Source organism: Falco biarmicus, chromosome 1, assembly GCF_023638135.1.
Source record: "Falco biarmicus isolate bFalBia1 chromosome 1, bFalBia1.pri, whole genome shotgun sequence".
In the NCBI taxonomy this organism is placed as follows: domain Eukaryota; kingdom Metazoa; phylum Chordata; class Aves; order Falconiformes; family Falconidae; genus Falco; species Falco biarmicus.
This window is the reverse complement of record NC_079288.1, coordinates 15932325-15956681: the sequence shown is the minus strand read 5'-3', so window position 1 is coordinate 15956681 and position 24357 is coordinate 15932325. Positions and strand designations below refer to the sequence as shown.

Genomic DNA, 24357 nt, shown 5'->3' with positions numbered 1-24357 from the left:
CTTTCTATTTAAAAAAAAACAACAACAAAAACCCAACAAAAAACTAGGAGAAAGTAGTGATTCAGAATGAACGCTACTGAAAGCTTCAGGTTTTGGAAAAATTCAGTGCTGTTGTTTTCACTTCCTTTAGGAGGGCCAGGAGGTTTTGGCAAATATAGTTTCCAATATTAATATAGAAAATTCTGTACATTGGGAAATGGCATACAAGCAAGAAAACTGCCCCTAGTACCTTACTGAAAATCACCAGGTGTACTGCCACCTCTTGCCAACTGTGTCAGCGTGCAATTCTAGCCTTCAACTGTTTCTAGTTCTTCAGTTTAAACAGGAACAACCATCTGGTTTTAAAACTTCTTTTTATTTCCAGTGTTTCTGAAAGGGCTATCAAATTGTGTTGTAACAGCAAAGCTGCCCAAGCGGAAAGTTTTTGCAAAGGGTTTGACTGTCCCACATGTGCACCAAGAAAAACAAACTTCAGAGAGTAAGTACGAGCTCTCCCTCCAGAGCCACAAAAGCGGCATAGCAGTGGATGGAAGGATAGAAATAGATACTGGCTTTCAGACACAAAACTTTGACAAAGTTCTCCCAAACCGCAATTTGTTTCACTAGCAGTATTGCCCCTACCAATAAATGCATTGGGCTAGGCGCTTTGGGAGCCCACGGCTGTAATGAGAAAGCAGTATTTAAGCACTGACTGCTTAAATAAGAAGCTACCCAGCCCCATGAGGCATCCTACCTCCCCTTAAAAACCTCACCTGACTTCAGCAGGACATTACAAGCCCTTCTCCTGTGACTGGGTTTACACACCAGTTTTGCCTGGGGGCCAGGCAGGAACCGAAAGATATTTGAAATATTTTAAAGTAAAAAGTTTCTGAGATTCTAGAGAGATTTACAGCTTCCTGTGAAAGCCTATAGGAGACTCTGAATTGTTCCTCTGCTCTGGTCCACATAACTTAGCCTAGCCTAACTATAATGAAGAAAAGTTTGAACTGTCAAAGACTCATAAACACATCTGAAATATTCTTCTTTATCTCCTTTTAGAGGGAATTCCATCCACAAATGACAAAGATATGCTGAACAGACAGAAACTAAGTATCACCAAAAGAGTGTTCATCCCTTGCATCCTGTTAGCTTTTGCAATATTGTTTTGCTGTATCGTGTTTGTTACATATGAAACTCCCTGCCTGGTAAGTTTTTGAACACGATAGCTTTTCATCTTGATCCCCCACCCTCATACAGCCTTGTAAGTATGACTGATGAGTTGAAATATGTTTACAAAGTTCTCGGGAAGGGAGAACTGTCCTTACAGATATGGACAGAAACTGTGTGCCCAGTATAGTGAGACAAGAAAAATACATTGTCTGAGATCTGTAGACCTCCTGAATTCACTGTACTATGATGACTGCTACCATCTCACAAACATCTTGATATATCAGGACACTTTTTCCTAGAGGAAACCTTGTTCCTACTTCTCAGCAGAGATCAGCAGCAGAGTAATCCACCAGCTCCCTGGCAACCCAGCTACTAGTTTATGAGAGGCATATCTGATTCTTGGTTGTAATCAACTGCCCCCCAAATTACTGCTGTCAATGTGAGGCCATTCTGTCAAAAGGCAGCCAAGAACCAAGCTTGTACTCTTGTGCATGGGCAGCTGCTGGGCAGCTGGGAGAGGTACTGCTCATGCCAGAGGAAGAACAGTTTAAAGGTGAAAGAGAATAGACAAGACTTTCAAAGGACAGGTAACCCTCTCTAGTCTTCTAGGCTGCAGGATGAACTATTTAAGCATGCTGGTTGAGGGTCTATACGCAAGGGGGAGATACTGAGAACAGAAGACCTCAGGACCTGCTTCCTTCTGTAAAGCCTAAAAATCCAGTAGCATTCACCACGGCCCCTCTAGAAACACATCGCCATTTTTTAGCTTTAAACAGTGGCAATTCCTCACCATCTCCTACATGCCACTAACTGCTTTTGCTTCTTTCCCAAGTGCTTGTGCCCTGCCTGGATCAACAGCATATGGAGCAGCAGAAGAAGAAGCCGGTCTGCAGCCTGCCTCCTAGTGCACAACCAAACAGCAACACTTTTAAACCCGTTTCCGAAGAGCACAGAACAGAAACCACTGGAAGCTTGTGTTTGATTCAGCCTCCCTTTCCCAGATACTACTGGTCAGTGTCAACCAAATTTGACTGAGTGATATCAGGCCTCAATGCAAGCAGTTTCCAAGCGAAGATCTGATTAGGTAGTAAGGAGACAGCTCAGTCTGTGCCGGCGGGATGCTGGGTGGGCTCAGCCATCTCCATGCTGGCTGGCAGCCATCTGACAAGCCTTGTGTACCTCCCGGGCAAACAGCAAGCACGGCAGGTGCCATCGTGCCCATGGTCACCAGCAGAGATGGGAGGGAGCTCAGTGAGACAGGAGGGAAGCTGGGAATGTTGGTATGAGGCAGATGTATGGGGCCAGTCTGGGCTCATCCACTCCACATGATAACCTGGCTTTAGGTGCATCTAAGCAACAGTTACTGTGCTTGAAGATAGACCTATCCCCTCCCCCTCAAAAAATGACATACCCCTGAATTATTATGGTGCCTTTTCACGAAGAAATTATTTAATCTTGTGCTTCCTCACCATTAAGTTAACTGCTGAGGTTGAACAGTTAAACTCTACTCCAACCTCTCGCTGAGACATGGGAACAAGTCACTTCAGCTTATCCAGTTACTTGCCTGTCACCCAGCTCTAACAACTGCCTTGTAATGAAACTGGAGAGCTTAGCCCTGCCAACACACAAGAAGCCCTGTGAATATTACACATACAGAACAATCCGCTTGACAGCATTTAATTTGCAGAAATTATCAGTAAATAATTTCAAATAGCAAATGAAAATTACCTCATTTGTTAAAACTTCTAAGTAGAAAAAAGCAGCACATGAGCATATTATTCATTACAAGTTATCCACTTAAGTCTTCTCAGAGTGTAACTGTAGCGAAAAATGTGCTATAGTGAGAGGTTCAGAAATTGAACTGAGACCCTTAAGGGCCATTTCACACAAGCCATTGAACAGCCATCAGCTGGTAACACCTCTGGGCCTCTACTAAGCTGAAAACCATCTGAACAGACTTAAGGCAAAAGGCTTCTTCTGTCATGGCTCCCCCCAGGAGACATCTGGAGTGCTGCAAATTCTTTACTTCAGTTCAGCCAGGAGATGTCGCACCACTAAATTACTGATCTGAAAAACGCAAGTGCTAGTGTATAAGGTTGCTTAACATTTCTCATGAACATTTTTTCTTCCCTTGCCAGACAGAGGCATACCAGCAAGACCCTGACGTGAAAAGATCCAAAACCATTTTCATTCATGAAACCTACCCGTGAAAAGCTGCAGGCATCAGAAGAACGCCCTTTTTACCTGTGAAGATCCACCACCTTTCCCTCACCACTTACTGGAAAGAGCAGAAACCAACTGCTGAGAAAATACCCATATGCTGATTCCTTCCACTAACTACCCAGAACCTTATTTTAATTCCCAGTTACCAGAAAAACCTGTTAGCATAGGCAGTAAATATTTCATTGACATTCCAAACCCTGCCTCTCCCAAATTCTTAATTTTTTCCCGTAAGTTTTCACATGCATTCGGGGCCTGGGCAAAAGGAAAAAGAAATAATTTCCAGTATTTTTCCTCTTGCTATTAAAATAGTTCAGACAAGGAGCATACATGTAGCAAACATCCCACAATACCAGACCTTCTTCTCCAGCCTCAGCAGGAATAATGCAGATATTAATTGTTGAGCTTTAGCACTTCTCCTGGCCTAAGCAGGTGCTTCACATTTTCAGGTGCTGATACAAAATCAGTCTCTGATCTATCTTCACGGTATGCATACCTAATGCAGTCTTCTGCTCTCAGACATGAACTGCCAAAGGCTACATCTGTCTGCTACAGACAACAGCTCTCAAGTTCCCAGAATTTGCATAAATGAACAGAAGCAGCCTTCAAGCCTCACAGTGAACAATATACAACTTCCTCTCAGTGATGCAGATCCTGTTCATCTAAATCAACATCATGCATGCTCTGAGGAACACCAGAAGAATCTCACACAAATTATCTCACAACAGCATAAAAAAATGTTACACAGAAACAGCAATGACAGGCGGGTTCTGCGGAAGAGGTATGGGGTCACTGAGCTATGTGGGGTGGACATCACCCTGGCCATGTTAGGTGCTTCAGGCAGGTCGAGTTTACTGCAAGAACAGTGCCCCAGCATAAGCAAGTGTTTGAAATCCATGAAACACCAGTTACATATGCCAGCACCAGGGCATCATAAATGTACAACCAGTGTAATATCTGCAATACACCATAATTTAATTGTCAGTATTGCTATTACAATTCCACCAAGCTCTGAACAAGTACTGTGTCCCCACAGGAACACAATACAGCATACGAGGCTACCACAGAGGTGACAAGATATACCATGAGGCGAGTATTGCCACTGTGCCAGGTTGGCTGTGCAGACCATCCAATACAAAAACAAATTACCATTTTAAACAACACAACAAGCTAAATCATTCCCAAGCCTTAGGCTTTCATGCAGTGCAAGTCTCCTTAAACCCTATTCGCATCCCTCTGACTGGATGTTCTCCACAAGCCAAAACCCATGTGTGCACCTAATTTGCAAGGTCACCCACAGCATATGCGGGAGACAGCCACCAGATGTCCGTGGGCAGGACAGTGCCTGCAGGCAGACAGGGAAGGGACTGCACAGCCCTTTCTCAAGCAAAGTTAGCCAAGATTTGCCTTCACTACCTCAGAAAAAGGATGAACCCAAAAAGATTATTTCCTTGGCAGGAACCATCCGAAAGCCGATTTATTAACTGCTATGGGAAGTTTAAATTCATAAAATCACATCACAGAATGATTTGGGTTGGAAGGAACCTTAAAGTTCCAACCCCCCGCAGGGGCCGGGCCACCTCCCGCCAGCCCGGGTGGCTGCCAGCCCCGTCCACCCGGCCCTGAGCCCTGCCAGGGATGGGCACGCACCGCCGCTCTGGGCGGCTGTGCCGGCGCATCGCCGCCCTCAATGAAGTGTTTTTCCCGCTGCCTGACGCCCCGGGAGGCTGCCGCGCCGCGCCGTGCCGTGCCCGCGGGCCTGCCGAGCCCCCGGCCGCCTCACCCCCACCGCGCCCTGCAGCCGTGGGACCAAGGCGTGGCCCGGGCGGGAGGCGGGCACAGGCCGCACGCCACGGGGCCTCCTGCTGCCCGGGGCCGGGGTACGGACGCTGCCCCGCGAGACCCCGCACCCGCAGCCAGGCCCGGAGGCCGCAGCTGCTGAGGGGCGGGCCGGGGCCGGGGCCGCGCACGGGGGCGCGCACGCCTGGCGCAGGCGCACGGCGGGGCGCGGCAGGCCGTGGCGCGCGGGGCCTACCCGCCGTGAGGTGAGAGGCGGCGGGCCGGCCCCGGCCCGTGAGGAGCGAAGGGGAAGCGGGGACCGTACCGTGGCGGGGAGGAGCCGATCCGGGGCGGGGGAAGCGGGAGGGGCGGTGTCCGGAGAACCGGCGGGGGGTGGGGAGTGGGGGGTGGGGGGCGCAGAGCGAGATGGCGGGAGCGCGCTTCCCTCACCCGCCTCAGGGGCCGCGCGCGCGCCCGCGCCTGCCGGGGCGGGGCCTCATGGGCCGGGGGCGCCGCCTGGCGGTGGTGGGGAGTGGGGTCCGCCAGCGGGCAGGGCCTGGGCTGGGGGGTGGGCTAGGTTATGGGGGGCGGAATATGGCGGAGTGGGTTATGGGGGGAGTGGGATACGGAGGTGGGTTATGAAGGGGAGTGGGGATGGGGGGTGTTATGGGGGGAGTGGGATATGGGAGCAAGGCTATGGGGGAATGGGGATATGAGAGGTGGGTTATGGGGGGAGCGGGATATGGAGGTGGGTTATGGGGGGAGTGGGATATCGGGGAGTGAGGCTATGGGGGAGTGAGGTTATGGGGGGAGTGGGATATGGGGGAGCAGTGCTGTGGCGGAGTGGGAATTGGGGGTGGGTTACAGGGGAACAGGGCTGTGTGGGACTGGAGACTGGGAAGTGGGGTATGAGAGGGTGGGCGGTGGGGGGGGTGGGGAGTGGGCTGGGGGGGGTGCTGGGGCTGTTGCCAGAGCGGCGGCGCTGCAGGGGGCTCACAGGGTGCAGCGAGTGCCCAAGGCAGCTGGCGGTGCCACTTACGGGGTGAGGAACCCAGCCTGGAAGTTGCTCTTGGTTCTCTGAGGGTCCAACCGGGGGCGCGGGGGGGGGGTACCCGGGGTTGAAGCAGCTGCCGTCTGTGTGGAGGGGCTGCACAGCTTCGGTGGTGCCCCCCACAGAACCGTGCCTCCTCACGTGGAGCATGGAGGAAAAACGTCTAGAAAGAGAAACATGAGTTTCAATAAGTGAGAAGCCTGAACCATTCCCAGCATAAATACTTTGTAAAAGTGAGACATGTTAGACATCCCACAGTGGAAAGCAACTCAGTTCCCTGATGGCAGTGTGGAACCTCACTGCACAGATGCTGGTGAATCAGGACTGTTCACAGGAGCTGCCATGCAGTCAACACTGAAATGTAGTTGGCATGAACACCGTAGATTCTTGCACTGCTGTGTCCTTGCCACGTCTGACCTGTTCATTCTCTTCCCGGTGCCTCTTGGAGATGCAAAACACCTTCTTGCATAGTGGCTGTTCGTAACTCTGCTCAGCGTGTACGCTCCCACCAACAGCCTCCGTTCAGCGCTGCCTTATATGCCCATCACCTTGCATCTCTTCTCACGCTGTATCCTGTCTCTCCGCACTTGATTTCTTCTCATGCACAGAAAACAGACTCTCAGCCATGTCAAATGGTCCCTGTTACAAAGACTGCTGACATCCCTTTTGCTTTTCTGTCCAGGGCACTCTGGGAGCATCTCATCTGCGAGGGCTGCGTGAGACGTCTGTGGGGAGCGAGCTGCCTTTCCGGACATACTCGTTGGGGCAAGGCTTAGCTACGGGCTGTTAGGCAAGAGGGGTTTTAACTCAGAGGAGCAAGAACATCACTAAGGGAGAGAGATGGAGCGCCTGGCCTCCTTCAGTAGTAAGTGCCTTAAGATGACATTTGGGAAGCGTTTGCCATTGTTTAAAGACATTAGCAGCCGTCTGGTGGCGGGGGGGAGGCACAAAACTATTTGGGCCACAGGGTCACTTCTGTGATCAAATTCTCAAGAGCACCAATACATGAATGATTAAGCAGGAATTCGGGTCTCGTTCTTTCTATCTACTTTTTATAGTTGGGCTAGCTGAAATCCATTTTCTTGCAAAAATGTGGCTTGCAACTTGACAGTCTATTTATTTTGACTACTTTGTAATGAACAAAATAAGAAAAACTTGCAGAGCAGTGTTTCATTCCTTGGTCAGCAATCTGAGTAGAGTCTGAGGTTTGGACGGGTTACAGAACAATCTTGCTGATGCCTTTGCAACCACAGCAATATGCTTTACGAGTCAAGCTTGAGGTGGATGGATGGGAGACTGCAGCAGTCTGTGCAGTGTTCACCGCAAATAAGGTCCTGGGGCTGGTCTGTGATGCAGAAGATGAGCACGGGCACAGGATCAAACCAGACAGCTAGCACAGCTTGCTGCGTTGTACCAGGAGGCTGCTACAGAGAAGATTTTCCTTTGAGTCCGTTGCACAAGTTTAGGTTTAGCCCTCAGTGTATCAGGTCTAGAAGGGATGCAGTGCCAGCCTCTCTCTTGCAACTCTAGCTGAACAAGGAACTTTTGTAAGAGGTATTTGGAGAATCTGCAGTAGGAAAGAGGTTGTATATAGTTGAGTTCCCTTAAAATGACTGGGCACAAGTGAATTTAGGTGATTGCAGAACCAGTGCCTTGTTTGTGTTGCATAAGATTTACTTTTGGCTTTGCAGATGACCCTTTTGATAAGCCTCCATGCCGAGGTTGCTCTTCGTACCTCACGGAGCCTTACGTTAAGTGCGCTGAGTGTGGGCCTCCTCCCTTCCTCCTATGTTTGCAGGTGAGTGCAAGGATAAAAGCATAGGCATTAATTTCTTTGAGAAACTCATCAAAGGCCTGTCTGGTGCCAAGCTGTTCCATAAACACATTAATAACTGGTCTCTGTAAACTTGTATCAACACACTTATTTGCTCAGGGACAGGGAAATGACAAAGAAAATGTTGGAGGCTGAAGAATTAAGGCATAAGCAGCTGAAGGAGGTCTTTGTGAAGGCAGCCAAAGCTACCTAAAGACATGCAGTCAGCCTGGCTGTGTAACGGAGCATGCTGCTGCACGTCTAGAGAGGTATTGTTTCTGTTGGGTTTTTTATGGCATGGAAAAGAAAAGCCATCAAAAAACACCCTTTCCCTGTCCCTACACTTTTTTTCCCCCTCTCAAATGGAAAAGGAAATTTGAGGAAAATTTGCAACATTGACAATAATTGTGACCAGATACAGTTCTTTAAAAATTATGTGTGATCTGATAACCACAGAAAGTAGTGCTAGTTTTGATTATTAAATATATAAGTTTGCATTATTTATGATTAAAAAATGGCAGTAACCTCTAAAACCGAAAAAGGAGCTTAGCTTTGTGCTCAGAGATGTACAAAATACACAAAACCATATTGGGTATATGTTTGTTCATTTATCTGTACTTAAAAAAAACAGAAATTGAACTGTTGAAAATAGCCACAAACAATGCTGGTGGTTTTTAAACAGAGAACCAAGATTAAAGGGGAACTGTGTTTTCAATACCTACAAAATGCTCTGTGCTCTCTTCCTGGAACAATCCACTTTAAAACATACCACCAAGTTTCTTTCACCTGCCTAACTTTGCCATAAATACTTAACAAAAAAGTATGTCAATTCACAGGAGTTATGTCTTGGTGCAAAAGACAAGCAAGATACAAAGACAGAATTAATGCAGTTTTAACAGAGATTCTTCTACCATTTTATGTTTTTTCTAAAATTAAATCAGAAAAGTTGAATATCTTTTTCAGCATATCAGGTGGTCAGTTTTGGATATCCAGCGGTCAGAGAATAAAAGGAAAAAAAGGGAACAGTTAAAATATTTTCAGGACAGCACTGAGACTAACATAATGCTAATCTTTTGTTCTACAGTGTTTCACACGAGGATTTGAATACAAGAAACATCAAAGTGATCACACTTATGAGATAATGGTAAATATTCCTTTTAGAAAACACCTACTCCATCTTGAGCTTTCATAACTTCCCAGGAGTTAGGCCCTCGTTTACTAATATTACACTGAAAAATTAAGTGATAACAATTCTTTGATTCAGAGGTTTAAATCTATTAAAAAAATGAAAAAGTCTTCCTTGAGAACAAAGAAGAATATCCACCTGGAACATAATGGAGTAGTGGAGACATTTAAAGCTACATTTTTTGCTTGTGCCTAGGTAGCAAAATGTGTCTCATGGGACTTCCAGTTCTTTAAACATGTGAATCAACTTTTTTCTTTATTCTTGTTTTTTCTTCCCCAAAATTAATCATTTTAAAGTCTTCCATAATTTTTACTGTGTTTCGTAGCGTAACATTGTTGAATTACAGCTGGTGGATACAACATGTAACAGTATATCAGATCGGCAGTGACAAACTAGTTTTTACTGTAGTTGATCCAGTGCCCTAAATAATGCAACAATTCTTTGATCAGATTTCATGGGACATAGTAGAAGTTTAAAACTACCTGTATTATATACGGTGTTGCCCTGTAGTTTAGAACTTCTTTGCTCTTGGTGTGGTGGATTATAAAAGAGGATCACAGCAGTTTGATTTGCTTTTTTCTTCTCTAGACTTCCGATTTCCCTGTCTTGGATCCTAACTGGACAGCTCAAGAGGAAATGGCTCTCCTAGAAGCTGTGATGGACTGTGGATTTGGAAACTGGTGAGAATTTAGTGGTTCAGCCAACTTCAGTGAATGATGGGTAGTTTTTCCTTTCATTTCACTGGATCTTAACGTTTAATACATCAGTGCACATTGAATGTTCAGTGACTTGTTGTGGGTGAGACACTAATTTAGCAGCTGAAGTGGAAGACTCGGGTAGCAGATTCTGTTTTCAAATCTGCAGTTAGATATACAATGAAATTATTAAAGGCTTCTTGTGAGATGCAGGGCGCCTCCAGTAAAGTACAAAGTTCCCTCAGTTCACAGTAAAATCACTGGGTTTTGAAGGAGCTCGACTGTTGCACAAGATTATCTGTGCCTCAGTTTACTCCTATGTAAAAACCAACTACAGAATTTCTTACCTTGTGTGGTTTTGGCTTGCTTACAGTTGACTAGCTAGGTATTGTTATTTTTGGAGGTTCCCTGCTTCTCTGTCATATTTAGGATAGAACACTGGAAGTATTTAGTATTTTTGCATTATGTTCTGTTCATTTCTGTAGTTGATACAGGATTTTTATGCATTTCTAAATGAAGGAGATCTGTAGTCATGAGTTATTTCTCTTCCCCTTCATGAAAAAATAGCTGTATTAAAAGTACAGGACTCCAGACTTCGCTGAAACAGAACTGTGAGATCTCACGTGTACCTTGCTGTCATCATTAAGACTGAAAACTGGTTGCAGTTGTGTTCTGCAAGTATGTCTAGTACGCTTCGCCCTACTTAACAATACAAGTAATTTTAACTTTTTCCTTAAACACTTGGCTTTTTTCAGCCTTTACCAAATAAAGGAAAAACTGATTTTTCTTCCTGGAATCCCTTGCACCCAGTTTTTAGTTTAACAGAAATTAAAATGATTGCTGCTGGTGGATTAACTTTTTTTTTTAAGTCCTCAACTTACACAACCATTTTATTAAGACAAAACACTTCATATTTCTAGTCAACCACTTTTCCAAGAAAGTTTGGCAAAGATTTCTAGAATGTGTTTCGTACAACTATTTCACTACACGAAAGGGGAAACCACTATCCAGTTAAAATCACAAGAGAAAGTGGAGAAGCAGAATGTGATTCCGGACTATAGAATTTACCATTACCTGGAGTTAGTCAAATGTATAAAAAGCTCTTAAATAACAATACTAAATTTTCAAACATATAAAAAGTTTGGTACATTCCATCAGCCAGGGAGTTTCTTATGTAAAGACAGTGAACTGTGTTGCTCGTGACCACGAGAAAAGTGCTCCCTAGCGCTGTATCGAACTTGTAAGTATTGGCTCAGTGTTAGTCCACAAAATGTGAATTCAGACATCATTGCATATCAGTTCTCTGCACACAATGCAATCAGTCTCTTGTCCAAAATTATCTTTTACCGCTAGAGAAAGGAAAAAAAAAAACCCTTTTTTTTTTTTACAACAAAAAAACATGTCTGTGTTCTTCATATTAAGCCTCCCCCTCTCCCCACTTCAGGCAGGACGTGGCCAACCAGATGTGTACAAAATCCAAGGAGGAATGTGAGAAACATTATATGAAACACTTTATCAACAATCCCTTGTTTGCATCAACATTACTGAACCTGAAGCAGGCAGAGGAGGCGCAGCACAGCGAAACAGCCATTCCTTTCCACCGTGAGTATCCCCTGCCCACTAGCACATACAGGGAGCTTCCCCACAAGGTCTCTGCTCTTCCAAACTGGGAATGAGCAGCCTTTGGAGAAAGGCGGGGCATGTGCAGTTTGCTTTTATTCCCAAAAGGAGAGCTTGTTCCAATGGCTAACTTCGATAACGTTAGTAGTAGAGTTTTCTTCACAACATATTAAATCATTGGTGTATCAAATAGGCAAGACTGCCGGTTCAGTGGGAGAAGGGAGGGAACAGAGAGGTCAGATACAAACAGCAGGTTCTGATGAACCTGAAGTTCCTGCACAGCCAGTAGAAACGGTCACTCACAGAAATCACCACAGCAAAAGCCTGGATGCACATAGTCATTTAAAGGACAAGCTACCTCAAAGCTGCTTCACATGTGGCATGACATAACAGCATGTCCGCCATGGTAAATACCAGTGTTGGTTCTCACCCTGATGCTGGAGCGATTACTTTTCTTGTCCAGTCCCCGCGTAGCAATGGTAACTGGGAAGGGATTTCTACCTGTAAAACATTCATCTGATTATCCACTGTGTACTGGGCCTAACCGCTGATGTGATTTATCATAAAATTACTCTTTAAACTATGCTGATTTCACACCTCTGCCTTTTAAAAAGCGTATGCTAAATTTCAGCAACTTAACAAATTTCCAGTTTTCCTTAAATTTAACATCTTTAGAATTCCCCCAGTCTAGCAGCTGTTCCATTATAAAGCTCCCCAGAACGGCTGGGTAATAAGATTGCTGGGTATCTGGAGGTTTAAATTGAACAATACAGTGGTTAGGGCTAAAGCAGACAATTTTGGTTCCGTCCCTGGCTGTCATTGATTTTTTTATGTGACCTGGGCCAAGACAAATTCTCTGTGCCTCAGCTTGCTTTATTTATAGCATGGGACTTATAATGTTTAGCTCGTTCACAAGTGTGCTGTGAACCTCGGTTCATTATTGTCTGTAAAACTCTGAGCTCCTCAGTTGGGAAGGGCTGTAAAAATCCGGAGTTGTATAGCTTTAATTGCATCCCTCTGTAAATGGCACCCAAAAGATGGCAGATTTAACACCCCCGTTGCTATTAACTAAAAGAACCTGCACGCTGAGTCCGAGTGATCTGCAGAGGTTTACCGGGGGGACACTGAGCTCTGAAATGTAGTTTACATTTTATAACCTATTTATTACCTTGAATTTCTGTGTTTGACTTTCGAGAATACTACGAAGATCTCAGATTATTGCATTTTTTCTCTGGATGAACACAGTCTTTTTCTGAATATAACAATGAATAAAAGCCCAATCAGGTGTTTTTTCTTCAGCTAATTATTCCTGCTTTTCCTGCAAGAGAAACACGTATTTACAGGTTGTTAAAAGAGCCCAAGCCCTACACAACCACTAAAACCCTTTATTTTTTCAGCTGCTGATGATCCCCCACGGCCGACTTTTGATTCCTTGCTCTCCAGGGATATGGCTGGGTACATGCCAGCGAGAGCTGACTTTGTTGAGGTAAGACTCTCTCTCCTCCCATTATTTTAAATTTGCTACTGAATGCAAGATCAGCAAACGCGCACTTGTTTGCCCCTGCCTCTAAGTCTCTACTCTTTGTGTAAAGAACATCAGAAGAGGACAAGACAGAGTGATTAAACCAAGGATTTAATTACAGAGGTGGCGCTGCAGGCTTGCAAAGCTGCTAGCAGGCAACCTGTGAGTCAGGGCTTTGTGTGCATGGGCTGTGCGGCATGCTGCTACCACCAGATGTCCAGTAATGAATGGCTCTTATGTAAGCGAACTAGATGTTGTGAATTAGATGCTTAGCAAAAGGGGTCAGCTTCAGCATGCTTCTATTTCATTTGCCTTAGAGAAGCACATATGAGCCAGATCCAAAGATCACTTGAAAGACCTGCATTGTTTTCCATGGTTTTAGCTGTGGGCCCAGGGCCCCAGTTCCTGTTGCAAAACAAGCTCCTGTACATGAAGTAATGAATTCAGCCATATAGGGGCTTGTTGTTTTTGTACATTTGAGCAGAATTTCCACCACAGTGTGGGAGTCATGGAGATTACCTGATTAATTCTCATTATCCTGTCGCAGCACCCTGTTCCAGTTCCAGCCATGGGGGTGCATATTACACATTCCCTAGTTAAAGCTCCGCTGTGATGTATGTTGCTCAGGGATGGAACCTTGTACAACTGTGTATGAGTAAATATCTCTGTGTTCAGTACTTCTACATGTGCTGAAACTCAGTACCAATTTTTTAATGCTATTTAGTGATAATTTATTAATCACCTCTGAACAGGAGTTTGACAACTATGCTGAATGGGATTTGAGAGATATTGATTTTGTAGAAGATGATTCAGACATTTTGCATGGTAAGTCCCATATTTTTGTACATTGTCTGAAAATAATGTTTCAGAGTGCCTGCGCAGCATTTTACTGGGTCTCTTTTTCTCTACATACTTTTTTAAAAGTGAACATACGTTTTTAATAATCTCATTTCTGTGTGTTGGAATTTGAACACCGGCATTTCTATGGTCCTCACTTTTAAATCTCTTTTAAAAGCTCTTAATCAACTAACATACTTAGATATAGAATAATGCATTTCACTCACTACTGAAATGTAGCCAGTTGTAAAGCAGAACATGACTGAAACAGAGTAGTCTTCACCAGAGGTAGGCATCACTTTAAGAAAGACACAAATTATGTTTTATCCAGTATAAACTCTAGAGAAAGTTTAGCTAAGTAGAAGCAAATTATCTGAGATAGTAATTTGTCTGGAAACAGTTAGCAGTACATCAGTGTTTGAATAAACAGACCTACAGGCCTATTACAAACCAGAAACATCAATGGCTTGATACTGATTCCCCTCCCCAGCTGAAAGATACTCCTTCCATTTGCATAACATTTGTGAGCGTCATAGCAAGGCACAACTTTTGTTCTGCTTCAGAAGGAGGAACGCTTTTTCCTCTGTTGCCAACAGCCCTTTCCCATATTGTATCTAGTTTCTTAGAAGATCTGTCACTTATTCTAACCTCTATTGGTTTAGGAAATCTGATACCGGGAGGGGTATTAATACAGGCAGCAAGGAGGTATGTAGTTTAAGACTTACCTGCAACACACTGAAACTGTTCTGCTCTTGAAGTTTTGTGGTTTTTCATGCGTTAAACGTGCACACTGAGTTACAGTAGCATTAGCTGTATGTGACAGCTGACTTTTTATTGTGAAGAGGATGGTTGTTGTATGAGTCCACTTGCTGCTACTGAGTTTCTCTGGACATAGCTGCCTTAAAATACCAAATAACAGGAATTATTCAAATGACATTTTAATCCATAAAGAGTAAAAGATCATACCTCTCCCCACATTTATGAGTACATATAGTGTTTAAAAGTACTGTGTGTATGCTTCAGAATTCTCCCACCTGTGTCAGGCAGTTCTAAGCTAAAGCCTTAGCGTCCCTTGGAGACAGACAAATCCTGTTACAGACAAACAGTCTTTCCAAACTTAAAAAATCAGTTTGAAATTTAGCAGTGTACACAGAGCTTTAAGGAATGCAGGCTCCCTTGGCTCAGAAAAGGTTATGAGAATCGTATGTCAGTCTCTCTTCCCGTTTAACATTTATTGAATGGGGGACTGGCTTGTGGACATGTCAGGGATTCATCATGCCATCTCTTTTTATTGCTATGAAAAGATATATTTTCTTACTTCCATGTCCTATTCTGAGTCCTGGTAAACTGAATACGTAAAATAAACTCCTAGTTCTGTTCACTAATTGATAGCTTAATATTAATTCAAGCTGGTTTACCAGCATTGTCTTCCATACCCCTCACACCCGTCTTCCTCCCACTGCACAGTTCAGCCATTTAAGATTTCTCCTACCAGCCTCCTGTTTAAGTTGCCGATCTGACTGCAAAAATCAGCTTTCCTCATCTCTTCAGAATGTCATAAAGCTGTGCAGGGCCAGACCCTCTGGTCTGTCCAGCTCCGTGTCCTGTTAGTACCGCAGAGCAGACGCGCAGGAGAACGTAAGAGAAATATAGGCACATACTTTTCCTGGCATATCTCCACGCTTCCTGCAGATAAGTTTAGAGACTTCATGACCCATGTGTTGTGGTCAGACCATGTTGACCAAAGGATCTGTCCTCCATGAATTTAGTTAACTACTCTTAGAACTATATATATTTGTACTTTTGCCCCCATAATACCCTGTACCAGTGAGTTCCACAATTGAGTTAGGAGTTCTACAATTTAATTATGTGTTGTGTGAAAAAATACTTCCTTCTGTCTATCAAATCTTTTACCTGATAATTTCGTTGGATGTTCTCTAGTTTGTTCTTCAGTTATCTTCGGTATTTAGTATAGGATGTCAGGCATTTGCCTTGTGAACACTGTTTGGCAGAACTTACATGGTGTGACCAACTACATTTTTGATCTCTTAGCTCAGGAACTCTGGCATCTTCCTTCCCACAGCTGTGCTAGATCTGCCCATGTGAGAGAGAATGCCTCTAAAAAATGAAGTCCCAGGGTCTAGCCAGCTGTTTTCCTTTTACATGAGGCATCTTGGGGAGAGAAAGAATTATTCTAAAAGAGTTTGGAATTCGATCTTTCCCTTCTCCAAGCTAATACAAAAAATGAAGGAGGCACATCCTCCCTGATGCTGACTTTGCTTGATTGCTTCAGAATATTTTGCAACCTAATTGTAGGATTTCATACTGTAGAAAATCGCTCAACATTTGGATCTGAAGGCAGGGACAGGCATTTGGATGATTTGAGAAACCTTTGTGCTTTGTAGTTAAAAGGCAGAGGAGGCTGTGAGGCAGCCCTGGAGGCCCAGGATATTGTTATCTCTCATAGGGGGGAGACAGGGGGTCTCACATGCCCCTCTGCCCCAGCCCTGCCCACTGGAAAACTTCTGACACTAGATCTTACAGAAATGTCCTTGAAAAGCTGCCCTGTGGCTGTCTTCCACACCTGCTCGGGACAAATTTTTGCTGGCCAAATAGCAAACTTTTTGTTTGTACAGTAAAGCTGTAAAACAGGGATTTAACATATTTTATAGCCCAGAGAAACCCAAGGGGGGGTCTTGCAGCATAGGTTAAGTATCAGGTTTGTGAAAAAATCCTCTTGTTTGTTTTCCTGGCATACATTAAACCTCACTGGGCCCAAGATTCATTTTCAAAAACTACTTTTATATTCCATTTTCTGAAAGTTACTCAAGCTAGACCTGGAGAACACACCAACCAGCACAATTTCTATGGTCTCTCTTTCTTTCTTTTGTTTCACTAGTCACACAGATCAGTGCTGCAACGTCTAGGTTGCACATAACGCAGGAATATTTGATGCTGTCATTGGAACGGAATTCTTCCTTCTTCCCTTTCCTTCACATTGCTCTGCTTTTCTTAACATTTTGTAAAAATTGTTTTATAAAAAGTACTAGGTTTAAGCTGCTTGATCTCTGTTTCCTGATATCATTGCATTTTCCCTGTAACATTTTCGTGTGTCACTCAATGCAAGTTTTCGTTATTCCCACAAGAAAGAAGAGTGCAATTTAATACAAGGTGGAAAGACTCCCAGGCAGCCTTTTATGAGGAACACAGAAACCTGTACCTGCTGACTCACCAGCTCCTCCCACCACACAGGAGGTCACAGACATTGTTCAGTCACTTCTTGATATTAGTGAGATGGTAGAAATTGTATGAAATTTCAATTAGCTTCTTAAACTGTTAACTTTCACTCACTACTTGCAATACAGTAGACGCATGCAAATATATATTGCACATAAACAAAACCATAATGGACAGATCAAAAGAAACAACTAGTTACAAATCTAATTCAGCCCAGAGTGCTTGAGTATTTCATGAATTACAAGTTTTCATCAGACTGGTTTATAACCTTAGTAATTCCTCTTTTTTTCTGGCTTTTTCTCCCTTTGCCTTCTCATGTAAATGATTTTTACTTCTAACACTGGAAGGTAATTGCTGAAACCACAGGTTTAGAAGTGAGTGGAAATAGACTGCAACTCTGGCTGTACAGTAGTGAAATTTAATTTTATAAAATATGAGGCAGTCAATGTTCTTCTAAATATTACATGATGTTGGTTCTTTTGTGGAAGTTCCTGACATGTTCTGAAGGCAGATACCCTGTTTGCCTACGTTCCTGCTTTCCTTTAGGGAGAGTGAATTTGGATTGTGGCCATTACGTTTGTACCAATCAAGGCACACACTGGATACACAGCCTGTTTACTTCGATTAGTTTGCATTCTTCCCATTATTGGGGCCTTGCATGCCAAACAGGTTAGCTAGCATGAAACAAAGGTCTCGCTCATTAGTGTTCTGAAAAGTTTTTGCAGGCCAAATGAGGCTGAAGAGGAATGAAAAGGAAAGAAACTGTTTTGGACACACTCTTGAGAAACCAAAATATTTTGATTTTTTGGAATGAAGAAAGGAGCCTTGAATTTCTGCCTATCACTGGATCCTTCAAAGCTGCTTTGACCATCTCAAAGAACCTTATCATTTCCCAAAATGGACACTTTGGAACACAGTGTCAGCTTGGATTATCTTTAATTACCAGTACAAACAACTGCCTCCCTAGTATAATCCATGGGGAAAAGCACAGGCAAATCATTTTCATTCGTACAGCATCTCTGTTCTCATTTCAATGCAGCATGTAACAGTATAGTAGTCTTGAGTTATTCATGCATTCCAGATTTTGTAGTCGGCTGTTCCTGTGTGAATATGTCTATTAAAAACAAAAGCCCCTCCAAAAGTGCATGTGGCAGCAAATACTAATTTTTCTGGAAGCAGAAGGTCTATTTTTTTCCTTCATTTGTTCTCATGAGTGTTCCTTCCCCTCCCCGGTTGATCGTAATTTCTTTCAGAATATTGTGCGCTCAGGTGAAAGCATCAAAATGCAATAGTTATAGGTGCATAATTACCTGTGATATTTATAGAGGTTTTCCAATGCAATTTCTGCATGTACTTATTAAGATCTGCCCACACAAACCCCAGAAAATAACGTTAGCTTAGCTTGCAGAGGGTTTAAAAATGTAAGAATATTTTCCATAAATTGGCACCTATTCCAACACTTAGTAATAGCTTTCATTCATGTTTAACTTGCTGCATTTCCTAATTTCTTGTCCCCACATTTAAGCAAGAAGGAGAATTTGCCCTGTGCTTGTTCTTAAATTGGGGAACTTGAATAGCTCTTTATGAAAGTACATGATGATTCTTCAACACACTCATTTTGCAAGAAATTTGCAAAAAGAATTAAGAATATTGTATCAGCCCTCCTGTCTTCACACATAATCTTTTGCTCCTAGATGAACATCAAATCAGTCTTGTATAAATTAAAGATTTTTTTGCTAATACAGGATCAGTAAGTCTAACTCAAAACTGTTTGCTCCTGAGCTGATACACACAGCCTTTGGGCTTTAGCTGTCCCTGTTCGTAAGGAATTTTATTACCCAGAGGACTGCACAGATGAATTGCCTAGAGGCTCGGGGCTTCCTGGTGTTTACATATAAATGCATATTTTAAAATAGGCACATAACCACACTTCTTTCTTAATTGCATTATTTATTATTTATTGGAGAGTGCAATCAATAAACTGCCAGTATCAGTTTTGCTCTTTTCTTGTAACTGCAGAGGAAGGAGTGGATTCTGGATTCTGTCACACTTGGGCCACCCCTGATTCCACAGCGCAGTGGGCTGAAAGGGGACGTGCTCTTGCTTAGTTTCAAAGAGCTGCATGTTGTCTCTACAGACTGTAAACCCACTGTCAAGTCTGAAGCCTCTTCCTTCTGAGAGCATATTGAAATGATTAACGTAAAGGAAAAAAAGCCAGCAAAGAAGTGGGCCAACTCTATGCTTATTTAATGACCTAGAATTTTTGAGTTATTTAACAAAATGTGGGAAGGGAAGGTAATAGGTGTCTCCTTATCTTTTCTTTCAAGAATTTACAAAAAAAGTTTATTAACGAAATGGTTACAGGAAAAGAAGCTGAAGGATCTCCAAGTGGATCAGCCAGATTGCAGACAGATTTGATTTTGAAAAGGATATGATTTCTAATGAGCGTGGCTTTTTCCTGTGCTTCTTCACATTGTCGTGAACTATTCTCTTTGTTCTTCTGGCAGACAGATAAGTCTAGAAGTTAACAAGCTACAATCTTGTAGATGTTTTTAAGAACTGTAGCAAAGGCTACTTTGAATCTTCACAGTTCAGAACTGTGTCTTTCTATTTTTTGGAGTTCTTGTTCTGTGCAAAGAAGCCTTTATCCACAGATGATACCTCAGATCCTTAAATCTGATAATTTCGCCTTTCAGGAGAAGGAATACTTAACAACTGCACGTGTAAAGGAACAAATAAGTGCTAACAGTAAAACAGTCCAAGAAGGAGGAGGAAAAGAGTTCTGAGGATCTGCCCAGGTTCATATTTACAGGCAGTAATGTATTTGGAAGGAGTAAGCAAAAGAAAGCTTTGACAGGTAGCATGTCTAGCCTGCAGAAGGTTAGCCTCTAGTGAGTTTAGGTCCCTGTACAATTGCCAAAGGATTTTTAAAACAGCAAAGCAGAGTGACCATTTCAGCCTACCGTGAACATGAAAGCTTGAAAATTAGCCCAGTACAGTGATTACTTATGTATTCTGCAATTATTTTTTATTATTATTTTGCAGCTCTGAAGATTGCAGTTGTAGATATCTATCACTCCAGGTTAAAGGAAAGACAGAGAAGAAAAAAGTGAGTTTTCAAGCAGTAATTTTGTTCCTTTGCTTCATTACCATGTTTTGGTCCCCAGTGTTGTCCTAATACTAAACTTAATTGATTTCCTATAGCAACCTTCCGGACAATTCCCATGCATGGAGACCTTCTGCTATGAGATTTGCATGACAGGCTTCATCTTGGATGTGTGGTTCTCCTTCTGTGCACAGATTAAGATCAGGCACGTGACTTTAGCAATGGTACCAGCCCAGAAAGCACAGGTTAACAGACCCTGATTGCTTATTTGTACACATGGTTGACAAAGGACCTCTACACGCCATAACTCTCCTTTAAACTCTCAAAACAAGTCATTAATTGTGAAAAACCTCTTTTCCAGTCCTTTTTACTGCATGAAAGTCGTGTACACAATGCTCTTCATATTACTATCCCAAATCCAGTTATACATAAATAACTAAACTTCTTGCAACACCTTATGAGATCACATAGCCATTTTGCAGAATGAGAAACTGAAATACTCTCTGGGAAACCAATCATAGATCCAGGGCTAGGAACCAGAAGAGGCAAATCTGTTTTCTTCTTGTTCCCTGAGTGATGCTTATGTACTAAGCATAATTCATTTTCTACTTCAGGAAAAAAAAGCAAGCTGCCAGTCTGTGACTAATTACTAGACCCCTCTTTCTCCACAGAAATGTTTGCATCATTATTTTTAATTCTTAGTGGTCCATAAGTTACTTTTCCACAATGTGTACTGAAGATAACTATATAGCTGACCTGAGTTTGAATAATTTATTCAGTTCATTTGACAGCTTTCTAGAATGACTCAATTTATTCATTAAATTCAATTTTATTATAACTTTCAAATACTTTGTTCAATATTTAAAATTATATCTTGCTGAATTACTCCCTCCTGGAAGAATTAGTAATTTGGAGTAAGACTCCTCCGTTCCTTTTCATAATACAGCATCGTTCTGCTGAATGACAGGTAAGAGTTGATATGTATCAACCAGGTTCTTTGTAATTCATAAATAAAAAATATTTACGTGGCATGATTTCCATTATGATAAATCATGTCACGCTGAAAGAAAGTGCCATAAGGCTCAGTGACATAACTCAAAATGGTGTCAGTTTTTGTAAAGTTTCTGCAGCAGGATGGGACAAAAATCTGGAAAATGACGTAAAAATGCTGATGTCACTCTCAGAAAGGCTTCTCCACATGGGACAGGAAAGTTCTTTTATACATACTGAAGAAAATGTAATGGATTATAGAGAGCAAATTCCAACCTGACCTTGACAAGCTCAACATTGTAGTATCTCTTATCATTAGCAAAAGTCGTGTGTTTATCGAATTGCCACATAGCAGCGACCACATGACATTTGCTGAAACCTCTGACAAATTTATTTCTTATACACTTGTGAATATCTGACCTGCCTTTTTCCTCTGCTCATTTCCCTGATCCTGTCAGGAGCGTTTCAAACTTACGAGTTACCTAAATCATTTCCCTCTTTAAAATCTAAGCTGTCGTGGAGAAATTCCTTCATCCCACTCCCGGTGGTGAAATTTACAGTCCATCTCTCACCCCTGCTCTCACAGAAGGACATTTGTCTCCCTCAAGCTGGAAATCATGCTTCATGAGACATTCCTTTGCCTCCAGTTTTGGAAGGACAAGTTATAAGACACTGCAGATGTGAAATCTGTGCCTAAAGAAGCAGTTTTGAACCTTTAAAGCAATTGTAGCTCCCTTTGTGCTCAGTACTGTCTGAGTTGGACTAATGCACACCACTATTCAAAATTTACCCTGATTAAAGCCACACTGCATCACTGCATCATGCGTCTCCGCTAGTCAGCACAAAGGTTATGGAAATTTCGTATGTCTTTAGTTTTAGACCCCTCTGTCGGTCAAAACCAAAGTGTCTTCTGAAGCCTTTGTATTTATGAGGTAATACATGAGTTAAATGCCTTTTCCTAACACCATTTTTCTCTCAATTACAGAATTATAAGAGATCATGGACTAATCAACCTCAGAAAATTTCAAAGTGAGTATCAGGTGTAACTGCTTAACTTTAAAGTAGCCTCTACTCGGGAAGCAAAACTTCACATGTTCTCTGTCTCCAGTGCACCAGTGTGGTTTCTTCATACTGGACCATATTCAGATGGTCTGAATTCCAGCAGATTTCCTGCCCCGACTGTTTCCAACCGGCTGGCTCTAACTACTCCCAGCTCTGTTTTAGTCATTGTCTCAGAATTGCTTTTCAGAAGCATTTCGGGTTCCACTGAGGAGGGAGAGGGGTGACGGTGAAATCTAGGCTTTCTAAGTGCATCTCACTATCCCAAGTGCACTTCGCTATTCTATCATCCTTTATGCTTTTAGAATTTTAAGGGGTGTGCAATTTTGTTGCTTTTTACTCAGCAATTTGTAGTTGTGACACCAAAATGGCCAAGAAGTGTACCAGATCTGGATCTCTGGGCAGTTCACAGGGGCTGGGTAGTCACTTCACGTTCCACTGAATTTATTTTCTTCTCCCAGTAGGAGTGATAAAAGTGTGTCGCTTTTTCCCCCCTCTAGTTTTGGAAAGGCGATATCCAAAGGAGGTTCAAGACCTTTATGAAACAATGCGACGGTTTGCACGAATTCTTGGACCGGTAGAGCATGATAAGTTCATTGAAAGCCATGCATGTAAGTACCTTGAAGATTTTAGCATGTTTCTTCTTCAATAGGCTTAATGAGCGGTTGCATCATCTACAATCTTTCCTAAATATATACCACTCCTGGAGGGCAGGAGGTTATTTGTCTCCTCCTCCCCCATCTACCTACCTCAGAAAAACAAATACATTTGTGGTTTGATACATTATATAGGCAGCAAGTGTTTTTTTCCACTAACTTAGTCTGAGTTCTTTGTTTGATTTCACAGTTGACTGAACATTCTGGTCATGTGTTAGAAGTAATATTTTCTTATCAAAAGACCACTATTCATTTACTGGGACTCTGTATCAGTGAGAGAACAAAATCCCTAGAATTTATGTCTGTATTGAGAAACCAGGAACTGGCAGCAAATTGTGAGTTCTTTGAAAGATACACGTTAAACCATTATGTGTGTACATAATTATATAGTACTGAGGTCATTATGTCCCTTACCTTAAAGGGAGAGGCATTGTTCCATCACCGAATCATCTTGAGTCTTTATGCATAATCATAGCATGCATTTAGGCAAATTCCAGTACGAGTCATTACATCCTGCTTAATTCTGTGACTTAAACGGGGAGAATTGTTGCTCATTAGAAGGAACAAAGCACTTAAACAGTTGTGACTGTATTTGCAGGACACTGTGTGTGAAATACCAAAAGTATGACCCAGCAAAATCATGAGTCCCACATGTGAGTGCTAGCCCTGGAACCCAGTTTTGTTGTTGTAGTGACAGCGAAGTCCTCAAGTTAACCTGATAGCCAAGTACACGAATTATACAGATCTCCCGAGTAGTATGAGTAAACAAATTTGAGACGAGCAAACTTGCTCACTGTAAAAGTAAGCAATGCCTGGAAGCCAGCTGATAAAAGCTATAGGCAGTGAATATCTCTGAGCAAAAGGAACACAGGTATTTAATCTTACTGACTCCCGGAAAAGAGTTGTCTGCAAGGAAAAGTTTTGGAAGGTCCAGTTATGAAAATCACAGTTCAAAGACAATATTAGATGCTCTGAGGAGCCTGGATTAAGTAGTTTTTCAAAACTACTGAAATGCATTCCAGAAATCCTACATTATGGTTATTTGCCTTGTCCAGGATTCAGCAAAGGAACTGTCAAAGCATGAAGATAAAATAACTTTTCTGAGCACACAAATGCTAGAAACCAGCTTAAATCTGTGATGGAGGAGTGTTAGGACACGGTGAGTTTGAGATCTGATACAGACTTGTGCAGAGAGGTTAACCCTGTCTGTGGTTCTGTGTACTTCATAGCCGAACCGTGTAGACAAGTGAGAAACAGCAATGTTACACCACAGCTGACTGCCACCCCCACTGACCCACATTTGTTTTTTGGATTTCCCTTCTGCTTACTCTTGGGGTAAAACAGTGGAATTTGAGCTGCGAAGGGAAATAAAGCGACTACAGGAATACAGAGCAGCAGGAATCACCAATTTCTGTAGTAAGTACCTGATGCATTATT

At 42.7% G+C, this 24357-nt stretch overlaps 2 protein-coding genes across 6 annotated transcripts in view; one reads left to right on the top strand and one right to left on the bottom strand.

Annotated features, from left to right (window-relative positions):
• The window catches only part of ACACA (acetyl-CoA carboxylase alpha), a 148072-nt gene extending 142536 nt beyond the window's left edge, over window positions 1-5536 (bottom strand). The window contains exon 1 of the mRNA XM_056341575.1: window positions 5474-5536. The gene's annotated coding sequence lies outside the window, so the exon portion shown is untranslated. The remainder of the gene's footprint in view (window positions 1-5473) is intronic.
• The window catches only part of TADA2A (transcriptional adaptor 2A), a 31881-nt gene continuing 7606 nt past the window's right edge, over window positions 83-24357 (top strand). Inside the window, exons 1-13 of one of the 5 annotated variants that reach the window (XR_008822284.1) lie at window positions 92-5414; window positions 6882-7064; window positions 7891-7997; window positions 9097-9156; window positions 9787-9878; window positions 11338-11495; window positions 12911-12999; window positions 13788-13860; window positions 20155-20218; window positions 22191-22234; window positions 22765-22875; window positions 23976-24079; window positions 24265-24336. Coding sequence is in view for 4 of the 5 variants with exons in the window: in XM_056341661.1 (XP_056197636.1) it covers window positions 7040-7064; window positions 7891-7997; window positions 9097-9156; window positions 9787-9878; window positions 11338-11495; window positions 12911-12999; window positions 13788-13860; window positions 20155-20218; window positions 22191-22234; window positions 22765-22875; window positions 24150-24259 (933 nt within the window). In the remaining variant the exon portion in view is untranslated. Of the gene's footprint in view, window positions 5415-6121; window positions 6191-6881; window positions 7065-7890; window positions 7998-9096; window positions 9157-9786; window positions 9879-11337; window positions 11496-12910; window positions 13000-13787; window positions 13861-20154; window positions 20219-22190; window positions 22235-22764; window positions 22876-23975; window positions 24337-24357 lie in introns of those variants that run through there. The other 4 variants (XM_056341661.1, XM_056341663.1, XM_056341643.1 and 1 more) reach the window with 4 other exon arrangements.